This window comes from Panicum hallii, chromosome 8 (assembly GCF_002211085.1).
Source record: "Panicum hallii strain FIL2 chromosome 8, PHallii_v3.1, whole genome shotgun sequence".
Taxonomy (NCBI): domain Eukaryota; kingdom Viridiplantae; phylum Streptophyta; class Magnoliopsida; order Poales; family Poaceae; genus Panicum; species Panicum hallii.
The window spans coordinates 5,801,551-5,817,440 of NC_038049.1; the positions used below are offsets into that span (position 1 = coordinate 5,801,551).

At 41.2% G+C, this 15,890-nt stretch overlaps 3 protein-coding genes across 3 annotated transcripts; 2 read left to right on the plus strand and 1 right to left on the minus strand.

Annotated features, from left to right (window-relative positions):
- Positions 1 to 3,555: 3,555 nt before the first annotated feature.
- LOC112903559 (probable apyrase 3) lies at positions 3,556 to 4,765 on the plus strand. The gene is made up of 4 exons (XM_025972815.1): positions 3,556 to 3,565; positions 4,034 to 4,248; positions 4,331 to 4,520; positions 4,635 to 4,765. Exons 1-4 carry the CDS (start codon positions 3,556 to 3,558, stop codon positions 4,763 to 4,765), a joined length of 546 nt encoding a protein of 181 aa, XP_025828600.1.
- A 3,607-nt stretch (positions 4,766 to 8,372) lies between these two features.
- On the plus strand, positions 8,373 to 11,805 carry LOC112902787 (probable apyrase 3). The gene is made up of 9 exons (XM_025971963.1): positions 8,373 to 8,820; positions 8,915 to 9,043; positions 9,767 to 9,823; positions 9,930 to 10,022; positions 10,297 to 10,502; positions 10,592 to 10,683; positions 10,797 to 11,011; positions 11,094 to 11,283; positions 11,404 to 11,805. The coding sequence occupies exons 1-9, from the start codon at positions 8,539 to 8,541 to the stop codon at positions 11,532 to 11,534; spliced, it is 1,395 nt and encodes a 464-aa protein (XP_025827748.1). The 5' UTR covers positions 8,373 to 8,538; the 3' UTR covers positions 11,535 to 11,805.
- Positions 11,806 to 12,036: 231 nt separating this feature from the next.
- On the minus strand, positions 12,037 to 14,739 carry LOC112902790 (glutathione S-transferase zeta class-like). Its single transcript, XM_025971966.1, has 10 exons — positions 14,623 to 14,739; positions 14,422 to 14,530; positions 14,237 to 14,293; positions 14,023 to 14,108; positions 13,860 to 13,931; positions 13,540 to 13,593; positions 13,354 to 13,429; positions 13,095 to 13,156; positions 12,725 to 12,784; positions 12,037 to 12,358 (listed from the first exon to the last, which is right to left on the minus strand). Exons 1-10 carry the CDS (start codon positions 14,653 to 14,655, stop codon positions 12,257 to 12,259), a joined length of 711 nt encoding a protein of 236 aa, XP_025827751.1. The 5' UTR covers positions 14,656 to 14,739; the 3' UTR covers positions 12,037 to 12,256.
- Between the last annotated feature and the right edge of the window lie 1,151 nt (positions 14,740 to 15,890).

Sequence of the window (15,890 nt, forward strand, 5' to 3'; positions counted from 1 at the left end):
AAAATACTTTGGTAAGAAAAAAAATGGGCACTTCAGTAAGTACTTACAAAGTGTTAGAAGGATATGATTGGCCGGCCGGGCCCTTTGGGCCTTCTGGCCGTTGCAGCCGCACAGGCCTATTGGCCTTGTGCTCTCCCTAGGGTTTTGTAGATGATTTGGTTAGGCAATGATCTCCCTGATTTGGTGCTTTCTACAAACCAATGCTAGGACCTCCCTGTCTTTGTATGTATACGTGCTTTGCACCTATAATCTCTATCACTAAAAAAGCCTATAAGGGCACATGCGGGCCGGCTTTACCTCTACCACTAAAAAGCCCATAAGGACTGGCGAGCGTTTTTCTTGAGTTTGGTAGTCCATCGCTCCATCATCAATACATTGAAGCATTGTGACTGTTTTTGCCCTTGTCAGTAATCACTGCATTTGGAAATTAAAACTTCTTCTAAAGATAAAAGCGTTCATGCATGTGGTACTTACCTACTCCATCCGTCCTGAAATATAAGGTATTGAAGGGTTCAAAATTTGTACCTAAATATAAAGCATCATAGGGTGTTTTGGACATTAATTATTCCCAGCCAGCCATGAAATCAGAACAATGACACCCAAACAAGGCATTAAATAGAGTACATGCGTTATTTTCTTATCTCCTTAATCTGTTATGAAAATAGTAGAATGTGATGGAGGGATTAATGGAGTAGTCCTTACCAAAGACAACTTAGCTAAGAGACTGTGGAAATGTAATCTAAAGTGTAAAGTGCTTGCTTCTGTGATTCAAATGAGTCAATACAACACCTTTTCTTTTATTGTCATTTCGCTAATTCTATCTGGAGATAGGTACAAGTTGCTTTTGATATTAGTCCACCTATTTCAATTTCTCATATGTTTGGGAATTGGCTGAATGGGATCAAAACAAAAAAGAAGTACCAGATTTTAGTTGGGACTAGTGCATTAGGTTGGGTCATACGGCTAGGTTGCAATGAAGTGGTTTTGACAAAGCTCCAGTTAATTCTCCTCCGCGGATTACTTTCAGAGGTACCTATTGGACTTGGTTTTGGTCCCTGATGCAAAACGAAGAGGAGCAACACCAAATAAAACATTTGTACCAAAGTTTAGATGCTACAGTGATGCACATCTTTGCCAGCCATGGGTGGAGGTTTAGTAACCAGTTGTGTTTTTGAAATTTTTTCCCATGGGTCGGATTCTAGATGTTGAGAATTTAAATAATGTGTTTCCCACTTTGGGTCTAGTTGTAATAATGTACGGCTATTTATATCCCTTGGTTAATGCAGTGGCTGGGGTAATTTTATTCCTTTATCTGAAAAATGAGATGTCCTCCCAAGTGAAATGTGTGCCAATTGTATGCTTGTCCACGTGTTAAATGCATGGCGTTTCTTTTTTTTTGAAATTTGTGGCAATCTCTGCGTTTAGACAGATCTGTTGACCTGTGGATGTGCATAGCAAGAATCAGGCAAAGCGTAATAAGTATTGAACAATATTTCACAGCGATCAAGTATTACTAATGGAGACTCACTGAAAGTACCAAATTAGCAAGCATCAGTTAAGCACGTGAAACAGGTTATTCAGATTAAGTTGCACCTTGTTTGATTCACCCGTCATCAGTTTCTATTCCAAACAACAATAACCAAGATTTTCTCAAATCAACAGACCTATGTGCTACAAATGGAGCAGAAATGTAGGGATCTAGCAGAGGTAAACTGTTGTATACTTCAATCAGGTTTAGCAATTGATTTTAACTTCTCAAATGTCACGCTATGCTAGCTGGGTAAAGAAAGCCAACTGCTCTCTGTATATCTGCATCCAAAATTTGCTGACTCGGATTAGCTTGAAATTTGTGTAACCGGTGCTTAAAGCTCAATCTTTTTGGGTGTTTTCGGTTGAAATGGATTGCCCATGATCTAATCAGGCCGTAATTCTGAATGATAGTGTCATCACCGCAGCATCAAGATTAACGATATATACATATCCTAAACAAAGATTTTTTTTCTTCTCGATGGTATTTTCATATAGAGCATGAATAAATGTTCTGAACTATGATTGCATCCTATATTGCGTGGGACGATAAGTGTTTGCCTCAAACTGAAGTGTCAAAATAATGTGGACCTATGTGATGGATATTTGGACCTTTTAATTTTATTATCAAATTTCATCCTTCATTATGTTAATATTTCATCCTTCGTCGGTACAACCAAATCCCCCAGCTCGAAGAACAACCCAAACAATCAATACCTCCAGTAAAGTGCTTTCAAAAGAGGATGAAGCTACGGCCGAGTTTGTGGTGGAAACGAATCTCACAAAAGGTCAACTCCGAGGGGAGGATCAAATCCCAATTCACCCAGGGGCAGGAAGAAAACCATTTGTATTGGGTGAACCTCTTATGTGGCCAGAGTTGATGCAGATGGTTCCAACGAGTTGCATAAATGGTATTTGAAGGCCGCTGCAGATGGAGACGTAATGTTTGTAGCTCGGGTTAAACATACCGATTCATATTGTGGGCTCGCTGACGTATGGATCGAGTTTATGAGTATTTGCTACATCATCAAGACGCTTTAGACAAATCCCTTATCAGTGCATTTGTTATGTAACTATTTCCTCTTATTTTTATATTCTAGCTCTACTACTTCTGTGCTTTCTCATCCCCTCTTTTATTTTATATCATATATAGGATGAAGGTGTAAGAATATCGAAGAAGGGGTACTATAACATTAGCTTCATGGACCCAGATATCATAAATGAGAATAGTGTACTCAAATGGCCAAATCGGACCGAGAACAATATATTCATGGCTTTGGATGGGCAGAATACGTGTACATTCATTCTTTTGCTGTACAACTTCAAGTAAGTTCTCCGACTCTTTTTTTCATACCTTTAATTTGATAATAAGTATATTAAATGTTTCATCTGTATATGTGTATCAACAGCTTTCACTAGATCTTGCTCTCTATCGAGATTGATGGATCCCGAGTTGTGGTGTTCGACCCTAAGAAAAAACTGATAGAAGAATATCAAAACCTCATAGACATCCTCAAAAAAGCATGGGCTTGCTTCCTAAAAAGCGCATAGGAGTTACAGAGGACCTGGGTGCGCTTTATATCAAAACTGACTTTCCGGTATGAATACAATTCGCACATCTAGTTCCATTTCTTTAAACACCATTGATATTTCATAACTTATGTATGTATATATATATATTGTTTGAGATAGGCAGAAGGAAAGAACTTATGCGGGTACTACGTATGTAAGTTCATCCACACGTTTTGCGGTCCAAAAAGAAAATGACGCAAAAAGAATTCGATGTACGTAAAAATTAAGAACAATTTCTTTCATTTAATTCTATACATGTATTGATTTAAAAATGATGGTTGCATGTGATAGATCTTGCGAATGAAAGACAACCTTATCGAACCAGAAAAAACAGGGCAATTTAAGAATCACTCCGTGGATTCCTACTTGATGAGGTCATAAATTCCAAGGGAGAATTTTATGCAGATCATAGGATAAGCGTGTGTCAACTGGATCCAAACAAGGCCGACGACGACGATGAAGACTGGTAATATTTGAAGTACTTGTAAGGAAATAACTTGTGTCACTACTTGTAATATTAAAATATATATAAATTGTATATATATAATATATATGTAGTCGTTTTTGCTATACTTAGATACGAATACAGATTAAATATGAGTACGAACGCTAGCTATACACAAATAGATACGAATTCAAATTAAAACTAAAAAGGAAAAGAAAAGAAACGAAACAAAAATAAACATATAAAAAAAAGCATTTAGTACCGGCCGGTGCCGAGCAGTTTAATACCTGCTGTTGTTTCCAGCTGGTACTAAATACGCTATTTAGTACTGGGCATTACGTCCGGTACTAAATTCATACCAGGTTAGTACCGCCCGGACTGTACTGCGAACCTGTATTGATCGGGAGTTCCCGTCTGGCACGTACGCTAAGGACTCTAGCAGCTAAGGACTCTAGCAGTGTAGTTACTTTCTGAAAAAAAAATGTGAAGGTATATACACCTACAATGGGCAGCAATATGATGCAACTGCTTCCCCAAACGGAGCAGATTATGACAACTGCAGGAAAGAGATAACCAAGGCACTGAACCTAAACGCACCATGCAAGACAAAGAACTGCACCGTCGATGGTGTGTGGAACGGAGGCGGCGGAGCTGGCCAAAATAACCTCTACGCTACTTCGAGCTTCTACTATCTCGCCTCGCGTGTAGGATCGGAACGACGAATGTCTTGAGCTAAACATTTACAGCCACGCGTGTTGTGAGAACTGAATTTCTTCTCTCTTGAAGGTTGGATTCATAGACAGCAATGCTCCCAGCGCAAAGGCAGCTCCTGCCGCGTTCGGAGCTGCTGCAAGGAAGGCTTGCCGACTGGGCGTTGAGAAAGTAAACGTTGTGTTCCCGAAGATTACAGACGCAAATGTGCCATACTTGTGCCTGGATCTTACTTACCAGTACACACTGCTCGTTGATGGCTTCGGTGAGTAGCATCATCAATAATGCACATGAAAAGAAATTCCCCTGCTGTTTAAACGTTACTAGTGTTCTTAACAATCTGAAGTTTGAGATGATATGGTTCTATGCTCTGCTGCAGGCCTGCACCCAGCAAAGAAGATTACAATTGCATTCAAGGTGAAGTACGGCGAGTACTACGTTGAAGCAGCATGGCCTCTGGGAACAGCTATGGAAGCCCTGCCACCCAAAAAGCAGATTGGAAATAAGTAAATGATAGAGTTTCTGGTCCGTAATAAGGGGTATATCAGTACATGGCACTTAAATATGGTTTGTGATCATTGATATGTATCACGCTATGGGGTTAACATTCACGTCGTCCAATAACTATTTATTCTCAAATAATTTATGTACAACGCCTTGGCTATAATTTTTCAACGAACTTTGTTTAAATTTGGAATATTTTGATTTAATTGTCATTTTACTTTTGGTGTATAAACAATTTCAGTATCAAGCTAACAAGCCCGAGCCTTATCGTGTCAAACAGCTGTTGACAATTATTCCAAATTATATTGACAAAACTTTATTTTGGAACAGAAACAAACTGAACCAGAGCAATCTTACTACAACGAGACCATTAGTCTAGAACCTGCTTCACAAACGGGCCCCCTATAATTAAGTGGGCTTGGGATGCTCACATTGTTGGTAAATCTCAACATTCGGTTCAATAGTGGAGAATAGCATTTGTAACTTAAAATGAAAGTTTCTCAAGAGTAAAATATTACAAGGAATGCATTGCAGATAATTTGTGGATTTTGCAGGAATTTTGATTCGATAGGGTCACAAAAGTTTATCATGGAAAATGTAATAAACACCAATATACAATTACAAATTATCTATTTCTTTACTATTAATGTAGAAAATACTAACTTAAAGTGGACATACATAATGTGTGTCATTATGCGGACCATGTTGATAACATGTATGCAATAAGCAGTGAGGATACTGATTTCTATGTTAAACACATAGCTCAAATTAAGGGTTCAATTAAGCACATATCAAACACATATGGAGGTATGATGCAAATTAAAACTAACTACGAATCTGTTGAAAAAGTGTATAACTAATTACTAATTAAAATATATCACAACCGGATAAAGTTAAGTACATATCTATGAGTATTGTATTACAATCTACAAATGAGAGAGAAAGATAGCAAATTAAGCAAATTCTTGAGTCTCTAATACTGCGACCCTCAAAATTACTAGCCATGCGAGAGCAGGGGTTGATGGACTAGTGTTTTAAATTTAAATATTCTAAAATGTATTGCTAGTCAAAATTTTGAAAAATGTAACCGGATTTGAATTTATTCAAACTGTCAAGAATTTATAAGTAGACTATTTTTTTTTACCTTACCGTAGTTTCATGTTACCATCCATCGCTAATGTAAAAAATTATACTACCTGATAGGTGTTATTACTACAAGAAGCAGCGATTTTCAAAATACTAAATTGAATCGCAGACCTCGATGAATTTCAAGATCAGGCATCATCAAGTTGTATCCTAGATAGAACCAAGTCTGTAACGTCCTATCACAAAGGGCTATTCTTAGCCTCTAGCCCCGAATAATCACAGACCTAATTAAAAAGGAAAACAGATAACATTTGAAAAAGATCTTAACAACACGCGCGCATGAAACATCTGCACCAAAAAAAATACAACACGAGCATGTAAAGGCAGGAAAAGGTCAAATTAACAAAACTAAAGTTGAGCAAGAAAATAAATAGTTAATCTCATTAAACAAAAGAAAGGCCCATAACAGAGTCCCCGACTACGGATCTGCAGCTGCAGCTGTTCGGAACGTTTTGTTCCAATCACTATGCTACTGGTACTACTACGAGCTAGCTATACACCTGTACACTGTGTAGCTTTCCGACTGTCGGCGTGACCTTTGCCGATCAAGCTGAAAAAACTACAGATCGTGCATCGTGTGCATATCCGGATCCTCCGGATTAATTGGATGGTGAAAGATAGGAAAGGCTCTGAAAATTGATAAACTTTTTAAACCTTTAGTTTCCATTCGTCGTGTCATCCACCATACCGTACCTTCCCTTCCTACTTTCATGGATGATAATGTTTAACTAGGACTGACACCGCTGCTTTCCTCCTTTCAGCTGGAAAAGCCTAGGAAAGCTTACTTGAAAATGAGACGTCGTTCATCACATGAGGCGACCGAATCAAGCAGTAATCGCGTTTCGTGTGCCTTTAACTTAGATGATCAATAAGAGTCTCTCCAGGTCCAACGGAGCAATCCTGAAGCACCGACTCGATCGTCCACTGCTACTACCCCGAGTATATACGGAAATAGCGCTCATCACCAAGGGCAAGTATATTGCAACACATCAGACATCAGTGATCTTATAGTTTCCTTTTACAGTTTCACGTAGAATTTTTGATGATGTGGAGGAGAGAAAGGTAAGAGAGTGAATGGGGCTTGCTTCGCGAAACAACCGTCTTATAAGCCAAAATTAAGTACTATGAGACCGCTTGCTCACCATTATACGAGTTGTTGTTATTATACTACTTATTATATTCTTTTTTTATTTCAGAAACTAAGGGATATGTATAGTTGGCTATTCGGGCCGCACGGCACGGCACGGCACGGCCCGGCACGATTAGACCCGGCCCGATTGGCCCGATTAATTATTAATGCTGGACCGGGCTGGCCGACGTGCCTCGGCCTTGGCCTAGGCACGGCGCGAAGGCCTATTATCCATGCCGGGACGGCCCGATATTCTATACGGGTTATGCGTGCCGGCCCGGCCCGTGAGCCCATGTAGCTATTGACCCCTTCTTTTAATCCAGTACTGTCTCAGAATTTCAAATTTGATAAGAAATTTATTGAAATATTAACACATTTTCAAATTCAAACACTTTCATTTACACATACACATTCAAACATGCATATACACGTAGACTCCCGGGCTCCCGGGCCTTAGCAGGCCTTCTGTGCTCGGGCCGGCTCACGTGCTTGGTCGGGCGGAGGCTTAATCGTGCCGGGCCGGGCCAGCCCACGTGCCAAGGCGTCGGCCCAGGCATGGCATGAGGCCCGTGCCGGGGCAAAAAGCCAGGTCGTGGGCTGGCCCACGGGCCTCGAGCCGGATGGAAAACTATAGGGATACGGTACTACTACGAGATAATAAAAAAGATAATTTATTATAAACGTTGCCTGTTAAGTTGTCTCGTAGTGACGTGTCATTGCATTAGATGGTCTGTTAGACGGGTTCAATGTACTTGCCCTCGTAATGTTATACTATGTGTTTGTGTAACCAGCACTCGACAAAAATTAGTTTCCTTAATCTGCAAGCAAAGAGAGGTGCATACTAGCTTGACCACATGCTATATACACGGTCACCCTTAAAAGCACATATGCATACTTTACCTTCTAGAGATTGGATCGGTGTATTTGAGATTTGTCTAAGTCAACATAAATACGAGCAATTGTGCTTAATCAACTACTCAAACCCCCGGTTGCACCAGTGTCACCATGCTGCTCACCACACTGAAACAGACCGACTAGAAACTAGAAAAAGAATCCAGATAATTCTATTTCTGGTAATTAGTGATGAACAATTGTTGATTCTTCCATCAGTTTAAGTTTTGGGTGCAACTTGGTAAAGGCATTTCAATATCGTATCCTAATACTATGTGATCACGGCTTAGCCATAGAAGGCATTTCAATATGATTCTTTCCATACATACAAAACGCGCCATCAGAAGTTGGACTTAAAACTTTTGTGCATGGAATATATACCAATCGAATCATCTCGTTTCACGTTGAACACTGTCGTCATATAAAAATAGCTGAGGTGCTCTCCACTCTTTAAAAGGCAGCCCTTGCATGCCGACTTGAGCACGCAGCAAAGCTCTAGTCTCTAGCTCTAGTGCCTCCGGTCATCTCCTCCTACGTCGGTGAGTAGAGTACGTACAGGAGAAGGCAAAGGCTTCTCCCTGCATTGAGCAGATCTAGCACCGCGAGCTAGCAAATGATGGCTCCTCGTGTCGTCGGCGTGGCAGCGTTGCTTCTCCTCCTGCAGCTGTCCTCGCCGTACCACGCCATCGTGGCCCACGCCGATCCTGCCGTGCTTGGCCGGAAGGCCGGCGTCGCCGAGGAGCCAGCGGCGGCCGGGAAGAACGCGCCGGCTGGGCCCGGGAGGTACGCCGTCATCTTCGACGCCGGCAGCACGGGGAGCCGGCTGCACGTCTTCAGGTTCGACAGGCGGATGGACCTCGTCGGGATCGGCGACGACATCGAGCTCTTCGCCAAGGTGCGTACGATTAGAAGAACGGAATACGAATGCGATTCTTCGCCAAGTATTTGTGGCACACTTTGACTGGACATTGTTGGTTGTTGGTTCACAGGTGAAGCCCGGCCTGAGCTCGTATGCCGGACGACCTCAAGAGGCTGCCAACTCCATACTACCTCTTCTTGAGAAGGCCAAAAGCGTCGTCCCTTCCCGGCTTATGAAAACAACCCCTCTTAAGCTAGGAGTAAGCAAACAAATTTTGCTACCATAAGAGTACCTCTTCAAAGATAACTGCAAGCAATTAGAAAATGTGTACACTCTGCTACTCTTTTTAGGTTGACCGTATAATTAAGACGTTACTACATTTACCATGAAAGCCACTTTCACAAATACCTAAGTTTATTTGAAATTGTGTATCTAATACATGTACAATAATGTCAAAGTGTCATGTTTGAGGACCGTGCTTATATCGAAAACACAAATATATATTTAATTGGGGGGTCCAACAAAATGATCATTAGTTAAACACTCCACACACTACTTCAACATTTCCCAGCTAATTTTCAAAAAGTGGCCAACGGCTTTTAGTATATTTGGAAAATTTGCAACCTTAGTCGTGGGAATGAGTTTGTCAGGAATTATATTCTTGATGATTTGATAAAAAAAATTAGAAAATATGCAAATTATACCAAAAATCTATCGGTCATAAAAGGTAAAAAAACAAAACTGTCAGGAAAGATAGCATATCTTGTAGTGACTCTTGGATGTCGGCAAGGGTTGTAAGCTCCTGTTCATTGGCGCCCCCAGGATGTAAAGTGATTTAGCACAAACACCCAATATATTTGGTTGCATATTTAGTGTCAGTATAGCAAAATAGCCTTAAAAAAAAGTAAACTGGTCTGAACTTCTACTGCGCAACATTTAAAAATTTAAATTATGGTTTTTATCTTACTGATGAAACTTGCAGGCAACTGCTGGACTGAGGCTTGTTGGTGAAGAAAAGGCAGAGGAAATTCTTGAAGCGGTAGTTAGATGCTACTCTCAAGTTTTGTGTTGGCATGCAATGTCATACATGTCATGCATGACTTTGATAGGGCTCAAAAATCACTAGTTGTTGATTTTCCGTACAGGTTAGGGATCTTGTCCATACAAAAAGCAAATTTCAGTACAACCCCGACTGGATCAACGTTCTTGAGGGATCTCAAGAAGGACATTACCTATGGGTATGATACTGCTGTATGGAAATTATTTCCTTTGACACTTCTTCTTGATTTCTATGGGACGGACATCATTCACCATTACCGAACGTTAGTAGAAATCTTAGGAGGCATACTGTAGCTGAAAACCGCAAGTAGAAATGGTTTCCAGTGGCGGTTTTCTTAAGAAACCGCAACTAACCAAAATTCATCTGTATATCCTCTGTTCTTTTATGCCTCATATGCTCATGTACCCTTTCATTATAACAACACTAATGTGCATGCATGCCATGAGATGTAGGTTGCGCTGAACTATCTGTTGGATAAATTGGGAGGAGACTACTCGCAGACGGTGGGTGTTATTGATTTGGGTGGTGGCTCGGTGCAAATGGCCTATGCTATATCTGGATGTGCTGCTGCAAGAGCTCCTGCGGTACCGGATGGAGAAGATCCCTATGTTACAAAAGAGTATCTTAAAGGAAAAGATTACAATGTCTATGTTCACAGGTTGAATATGTTGCGTTAGCTTGATAAGAAGTGTAGCCTTTGTGTGTACTTAGCACTAAAAATGATCAGCCAAACACTTCGCACTGCAGTTACTTGCGCTTTGGTGCTTTCGCTGCACGGGCAGAGATTCTGAAGGCAAAGAATGGGGCATTCAGTTCCTGCATGCTGCGTGGATTTAGTGGTACGCATATATGTTGCCAACTTAACATTTTAAAATTTACTTGGATATTTTTTTTATTTCTTAAATAACAATGCCAACCGTAACTAGTTGCCTTTTGAATTTTTTTTTTAAAGGTACATACACCTACAACGGGCAGCAATATGATGCAACTGCTTCGCCAAACGGAGCAGATTTTGGCAAGTGCAGGAAAGAGATAACCAAGGCACTGAACCTAAACGCACCATGCAAGACAAAGAACTGCACCTTCGATGGTGTGTGGAACGGAGGAGGCGGAGCTGGCCAAAATAACCTCTACGTCGCTTCGAGCTTCCACTATCTTGCCTCACAGGTAGGAACGACCAATGTCTCAACCTATGTGTACCTTTAAAGGCGGCTCCTGCCAAAATAACTGAATTTCTTCTCTCTTGAAGGTTGGATTCATAGACAGTAAAGCTCCCAGCGCAAAGGCGGCTCCTGCCGCATTCAGAACCGCTGCAAGGAAGGCTTGCCGATTGGGTGTTAAGAAAGTAAAAGTTGTGTTCCCGAAGATTGAAGACGCCAGTGTGCCATACTTGTGCCTGGATCTTACTTACCAGTACACACTGCTCGTTGATGGCTTCGGTGAGTAGCATCATCAATAATGCACATGGAAAGAAATTTCCCTGCTGTTTAATATTACTAGTGTTCTTATTTCTTAACAATCTGAAGTTTGAGATGATATGGTTCTATGCTCTGCTGCAGGCCTGCACCCAGCAAAGAAGATCACATTTGTATCCAAGGTGAAGCACGGCGAGTACTACATTGAAGCCGCATGGCCTCTGGGAACTGCTATCGAAGCCTTGTCACCCAAAAAGCAGATTGGAAGTAATTAAATGATATAGTTTCTGCTCCGAAGGGTATATCAGTATATTGCACTTAATTATGGTTTGCGATCATTGATACGTATACGTCCAATAACTTTTTATTCACAAATAATTTCTGTACAATGGCTTGGCTACCATTTTTCAAGGAACTTTCTAAATTTGGAATATTTTGATTTAAATGTCATTTTACTTTTAGTGTATAATCAATTTCAGTGTATAAACAACTGCTGAAGGTTATGAATTATTGAATTGCGTTCAATAAAACTTTTCAGTGATAAAAGGAGCCCCTCAATGATTCAGTAAGCATGGAATGCTCATATTGTTGGTAAATTTCAGCATTCGGTTCCATAGTAGAGAATAGTATTATTTGTAACTAACATTGAAAGTTTCTCTAGAGCAAAATGTGATGTGCCAAGCATTGCACTGTAGTGCAAATAATTTGTGGATTTTGCAGGAATTTTGATCTGATAGGGTCACAAAAGTTTATATGAAAAATGGTAATAAACAAGCATAGTTGTAACACACACTTCCTTTGCCATATATTCATTTTCTACATATCATCTGGTAGTTTTCCTTGTTGTCTCGCATACATAAATAGATAACCATTTGTTACAAATCAACTTAGAATTTGCATGAAGTACAACTATTGGCACTATTTCTGCTATTTAGATCCATGACACATAGCGCTGCAAGAGGCGGTTCCAAATAGCCAATAGGTTTTGCATACGTGCTCAGGAGGAAGGCGCATCTGGTTGCCTCTCTGGCAATGCAGCTAGGAATGCAGGATGTTCCATATAAGCTTCATGGAGCCTTGCCAGAACAGGGTAAATTGACTGCAAGGCAGAAATGACCTAATAAGTGGCTGCCAGCAGATGAATATGATGATTTATGAAGTTCATAAATTCCCTCCTTTCTTATAGTTAAATCGAAACCGAAAGCTGTTTGGCGAACATATTCCAAATTCTTATTTAACTGCAAGATTACAACCAAACATCGAGCCAACACATGAGAAATTATATATGCATGTTTGATTTAAGGAAACAGAATAAACAAGGTATTGTGCCATTGAACTACACATTGTGCTTTAATGCTAGGCTAGCTGCAACTGCAAGCAGTAAGCCTGCAATTCTGTTCATCCCCTGTTGAGATTGTAAACAAAAATAAATATAGTTTTATTTCGCAAGGGCAGTGGTACTTACCATATCAATTCCAAAGCGCTTAATACCACCGTATATCTGGGGTTCCAGAAATATATCTGCCTGTACATCATCATTAAATAAATATAGCTATTTCAGACAAAACGGAGTGAACTACCACAAATATTGTGAGCTAAATTTTGTAGCATCAAATTTTTGAACTCGAGAGGTGCTTCATTGTAGGAAGTTGGGCAGTGTAAAAGTGTAAAACTTTGGTTTGGTAGTTTGGTGCTGCTCATGTGCTCAGCTAGAGATTTTTGTTAGAGAATATAAGCATATGCCGGGTTTTGAACATCAATCCATGTTTCTGTATCATTAAATTTCTGCCTTATTAAACAAAAATATACAATTAAATTGGAAATAAGGTACAAACCAACTGGATTTCGTTTCCTGTGGCATATGTAGTATTGCATCCTTTCAACAGCTTCTCAAGAGCTGAAAATACATCGTAAATAGAGATTTAAAATCTAACGAAATAAGATTTAAGATATCACAATTTATATACATAAAAAAAGAAACAGCCTGTTATACGAAACGGAAATCTTCGTGATAGTTTCCTTTTTTGATTTGTGCAGTTACACTTATCTTCCAATTTTTCAAAATCTGTTAAAACTGATGGGAGAGTACCGAACCTGTGAAGCCCCTATTGATGTGATGCTGGGTCCACTTAATCGCCTCATTCGAGTCCAACTTCTCCTCTATGAAATTCTGCAATCAAGGTGCAGAAGAAAAGTTATCATTTTGTTACAAAGAAAGGAACAATAAAGAGTGCATCTATTGCAAATAGAAAGAACTGTGGTTTCTGCGAACGAACTCACAAGAACAGGATAGTTTTGGAGCGGTTGAATGCTTGAACTGACTATGCTTGCAATCTGCAACTCAAAAACCATGAACATTTAATTCACATGAGCAAGATGCACCCGATATCAATATATTGTGCATATTTTTTTTTTTTGCGCATCACCGGAGTTAAGTGTGTCTTCAGCCGAACATGATTTTGGTACATGTTTTCTTCCAGAAACTATGACATGATGAACTCAAATGATTTTTTTCATAAACTCAGTTATGCTACTAAAGTGAAACTTTGAAAGCAGAGTACACGGTGAAATGGTTGTTTTGGCGCAAAACAAGAACGAACCTGGATATTCAGAGCCCTGTTCTGGGGGTCTTGTGGTAGCAGAGGATGCTGGGGGTACATATCCTCAAGGTACTATTACACCAAAAGCAACAGACTTCATGACTTGGCAATTGGCAACTCAAAAACTTTCTCAAATTCTGCATCTGCGAATCTCCTTTCTTACCATCAAGATTGCAAAGGAATCTGCGATGACCGTGTCGCCGTCCACCAATGCCGGAGCATACTTGATTGGGTTCAACCTCTCAAATTCTGTATCCAAAGACAAAGAGGTAAAGGACAGTTCACAGTTTCAGATGAACATTCATGCACCTGGATTGTATGGAGGACACACTAGTTTAAGAAGAACCTCTGAACTTCTGTACCCAAAGTGGAAGTACCTGGGTCTGACTGCTCGTTTGCGAGGAGATTCACCGGCTTGTATTCGTACTCCAGTCCTGGCGCGCCCGGCCCGGCAGATTGTGTTTCAGAAATCAGAATGTTCATGTTCAGCTCACACTTCTGAAGCAGGTGCTCATGCGGGTTGCAGGTCTGACAGAGTCAGTCATGCTGGGTAGTGGGGTACCTTTGAGGTTGAGGGCGATGCGGACGCGCTGCGAGCACGAGCTTCGCCAGAAGGAGTAGAGCTTCAGCTTCACCGGCGCCTCCGGCGCGGCCCCTGCTCCGGCGATCGCCTGATTGGAATCGGATCAGAGAAGAGGCGACCGTAATCCGCTGCCAAAAGGTGGTACAGAGGTGACCGACTGCCAGCAAGCTGCATGCATACCTGTAGCGCGTTGGATGAACAGCCGGACGCCATTAGGTGATCGAGGCAATAGTGGTCAACGGATTTGTGTGTTCTTGGTTTGGAGCTCGGCGGCAAGTAGTAGGACAAAGTGCCGCCCAGTGGGGTGCGAGAGCAATTCGGCTCTCATGGAAGGGAATCACGTAGGAGTACAGGTGACCGGTCGCCATCGAGGCAGTCCGAGTGGGGTGAATTGGATAATTTTGTTTGCATTAATTCAGTGTGAGGCTCAGCCTGGATTCAATCCTCGGGGCTGGCACCGGGAGGCTCCTCTGCATCATTCCTTCTGAAAAAAAAAATTCAGTGTGAGAAGCGATTAGTTACAATTTTTAAGCTAGTAAAATCTAAAGAGATATAGATTGATGAGATCATAAAAAATGAACTAAAATATGCCCTGTCTAAATCGTCTAGAGCTTTTAAAAACCTCAACTCACACAAAGAAGTTTTAAGCTAGTTGATTCAGAGAACCACACAGAAAAACCGTCTAAAAGAAGTTTTATTTGAGTACAGGAAAAAACCACGGCCCATGGGCCCATTCAGCCCAAGTTTAGCTTAAGGGCATGCAAGCCCATCACATTGCTTTAGTGGAAATCCAGCATATTTTTTGAACCAGAGGGAGGGAGCAAAAGGTTTCTGAAAACATTTGGCCTGTTTTCCTTTCTTGAGCCGAGAGATCCTGTTGGCCCATCACGAGTTCAATTTTTGGCCTATGAGCCCAACATCCCACGGCCCATCACATCAGTCCGGCTTTCGAGGGAGCGCCGTCACTGCGGTCTCGTCTCCCCGGCGGCCGGCCGCCGCCACTTCGCCCTCCTCACCGCACTCCCTCTTCACTCCCAGCTCGCACTAGTTCTACCCTCGCGCCTTGTCCATAGTTCCAGTTGCGAAGCAATTCCCCCCAGATTTGCTTACCCAAAAAGCTCAAGAGAATCCCTTATTCGCTGGTCTTTCCCTGCCGTTCTTCCGAGAATCACTGGCGCTCCCGGCACCTGTTGCTAGCCAAGGACCTTGCCCTTTCGAATCCAAGAAGCGGTGAAATGGTGAATGCACCGAAGCGGGAGACAATGTTGAAGTTTTTACGGAGGAATTTCATCGCGACTGGCCTACCAGATTTGGTATTGCAGTTTGATGAAGCTATGCTACTACATTATATTATCAGAATGAACACCAGAAAGTCTTTGCAAGCTTCTGTTGCAAGATGGTAATGAAGACTCCATACCCAATGGAGAGACAAGCAGCTGAGCTGTACA

Excerpts from the sequence above, each read along its gene's own strand:
- LOC112902787 (XM_025971963.1), top strand. The coding sequence starts at position 8,539 with ATGATGGCTCCTCGTGTCGTCGGCGTGGCAGCGTTGCTTCTCCTCCTG. Across the intron at positions 10,503-10,591 it reads TACAATGTCTATGTTCACAG|TTACTTGCGCTTTGGTGCTT; the intron begins GTTGAATATGTT and ends TTCGCACTGCAG. Across the intron at positions 11,284-11,403 it reads ACTGCTCGTTGATGGCTTCG|GCCTGCACCCAGCAAAGAAG; the intron begins GTGAGTAGCATC and ends GCTCTGCTGCAG.
- LOC112903559 (XM_025972815.1), top strand. Across the intron at positions 4,249-4,330 it reads TCTACTATCTCGCCTCGCGT|GTTGGATTCATAGACAGCAA; the intron begins GTAGGATCGGAA and ends TCTCTCTTGAAG. Across the intron at positions 4,521-4,634 it reads ACTGCTCGTTGATGGCTTCG|GCCTGCACCCAGCAAAGAAG; the intron begins GTGAGTAGCATC and ends GCTCTGCTGCAG.
- LOC112902790 (XM_025971966.1), bottom strand. The coding sequence starts at position 14,655 with ATGGCGTCCGGCTGTTCATCCAACGCGCTACAG. Across the intron at positions 13,430-13,539 it reads TCCAAAACTATCCTGTTCTT|AATTTCATAGAGGAGAAGTT; the intron begins GTGAGTTCGTTC and ends CCTTGATTGCAG. Across the intron at positions 12,359-12,724 it reads AGCGCTTTGGAATTGATATG|TCAATTTACCCTGTTCTGGC; the intron begins GTAAGTACCACT and ends TCTGCCTTGCAG.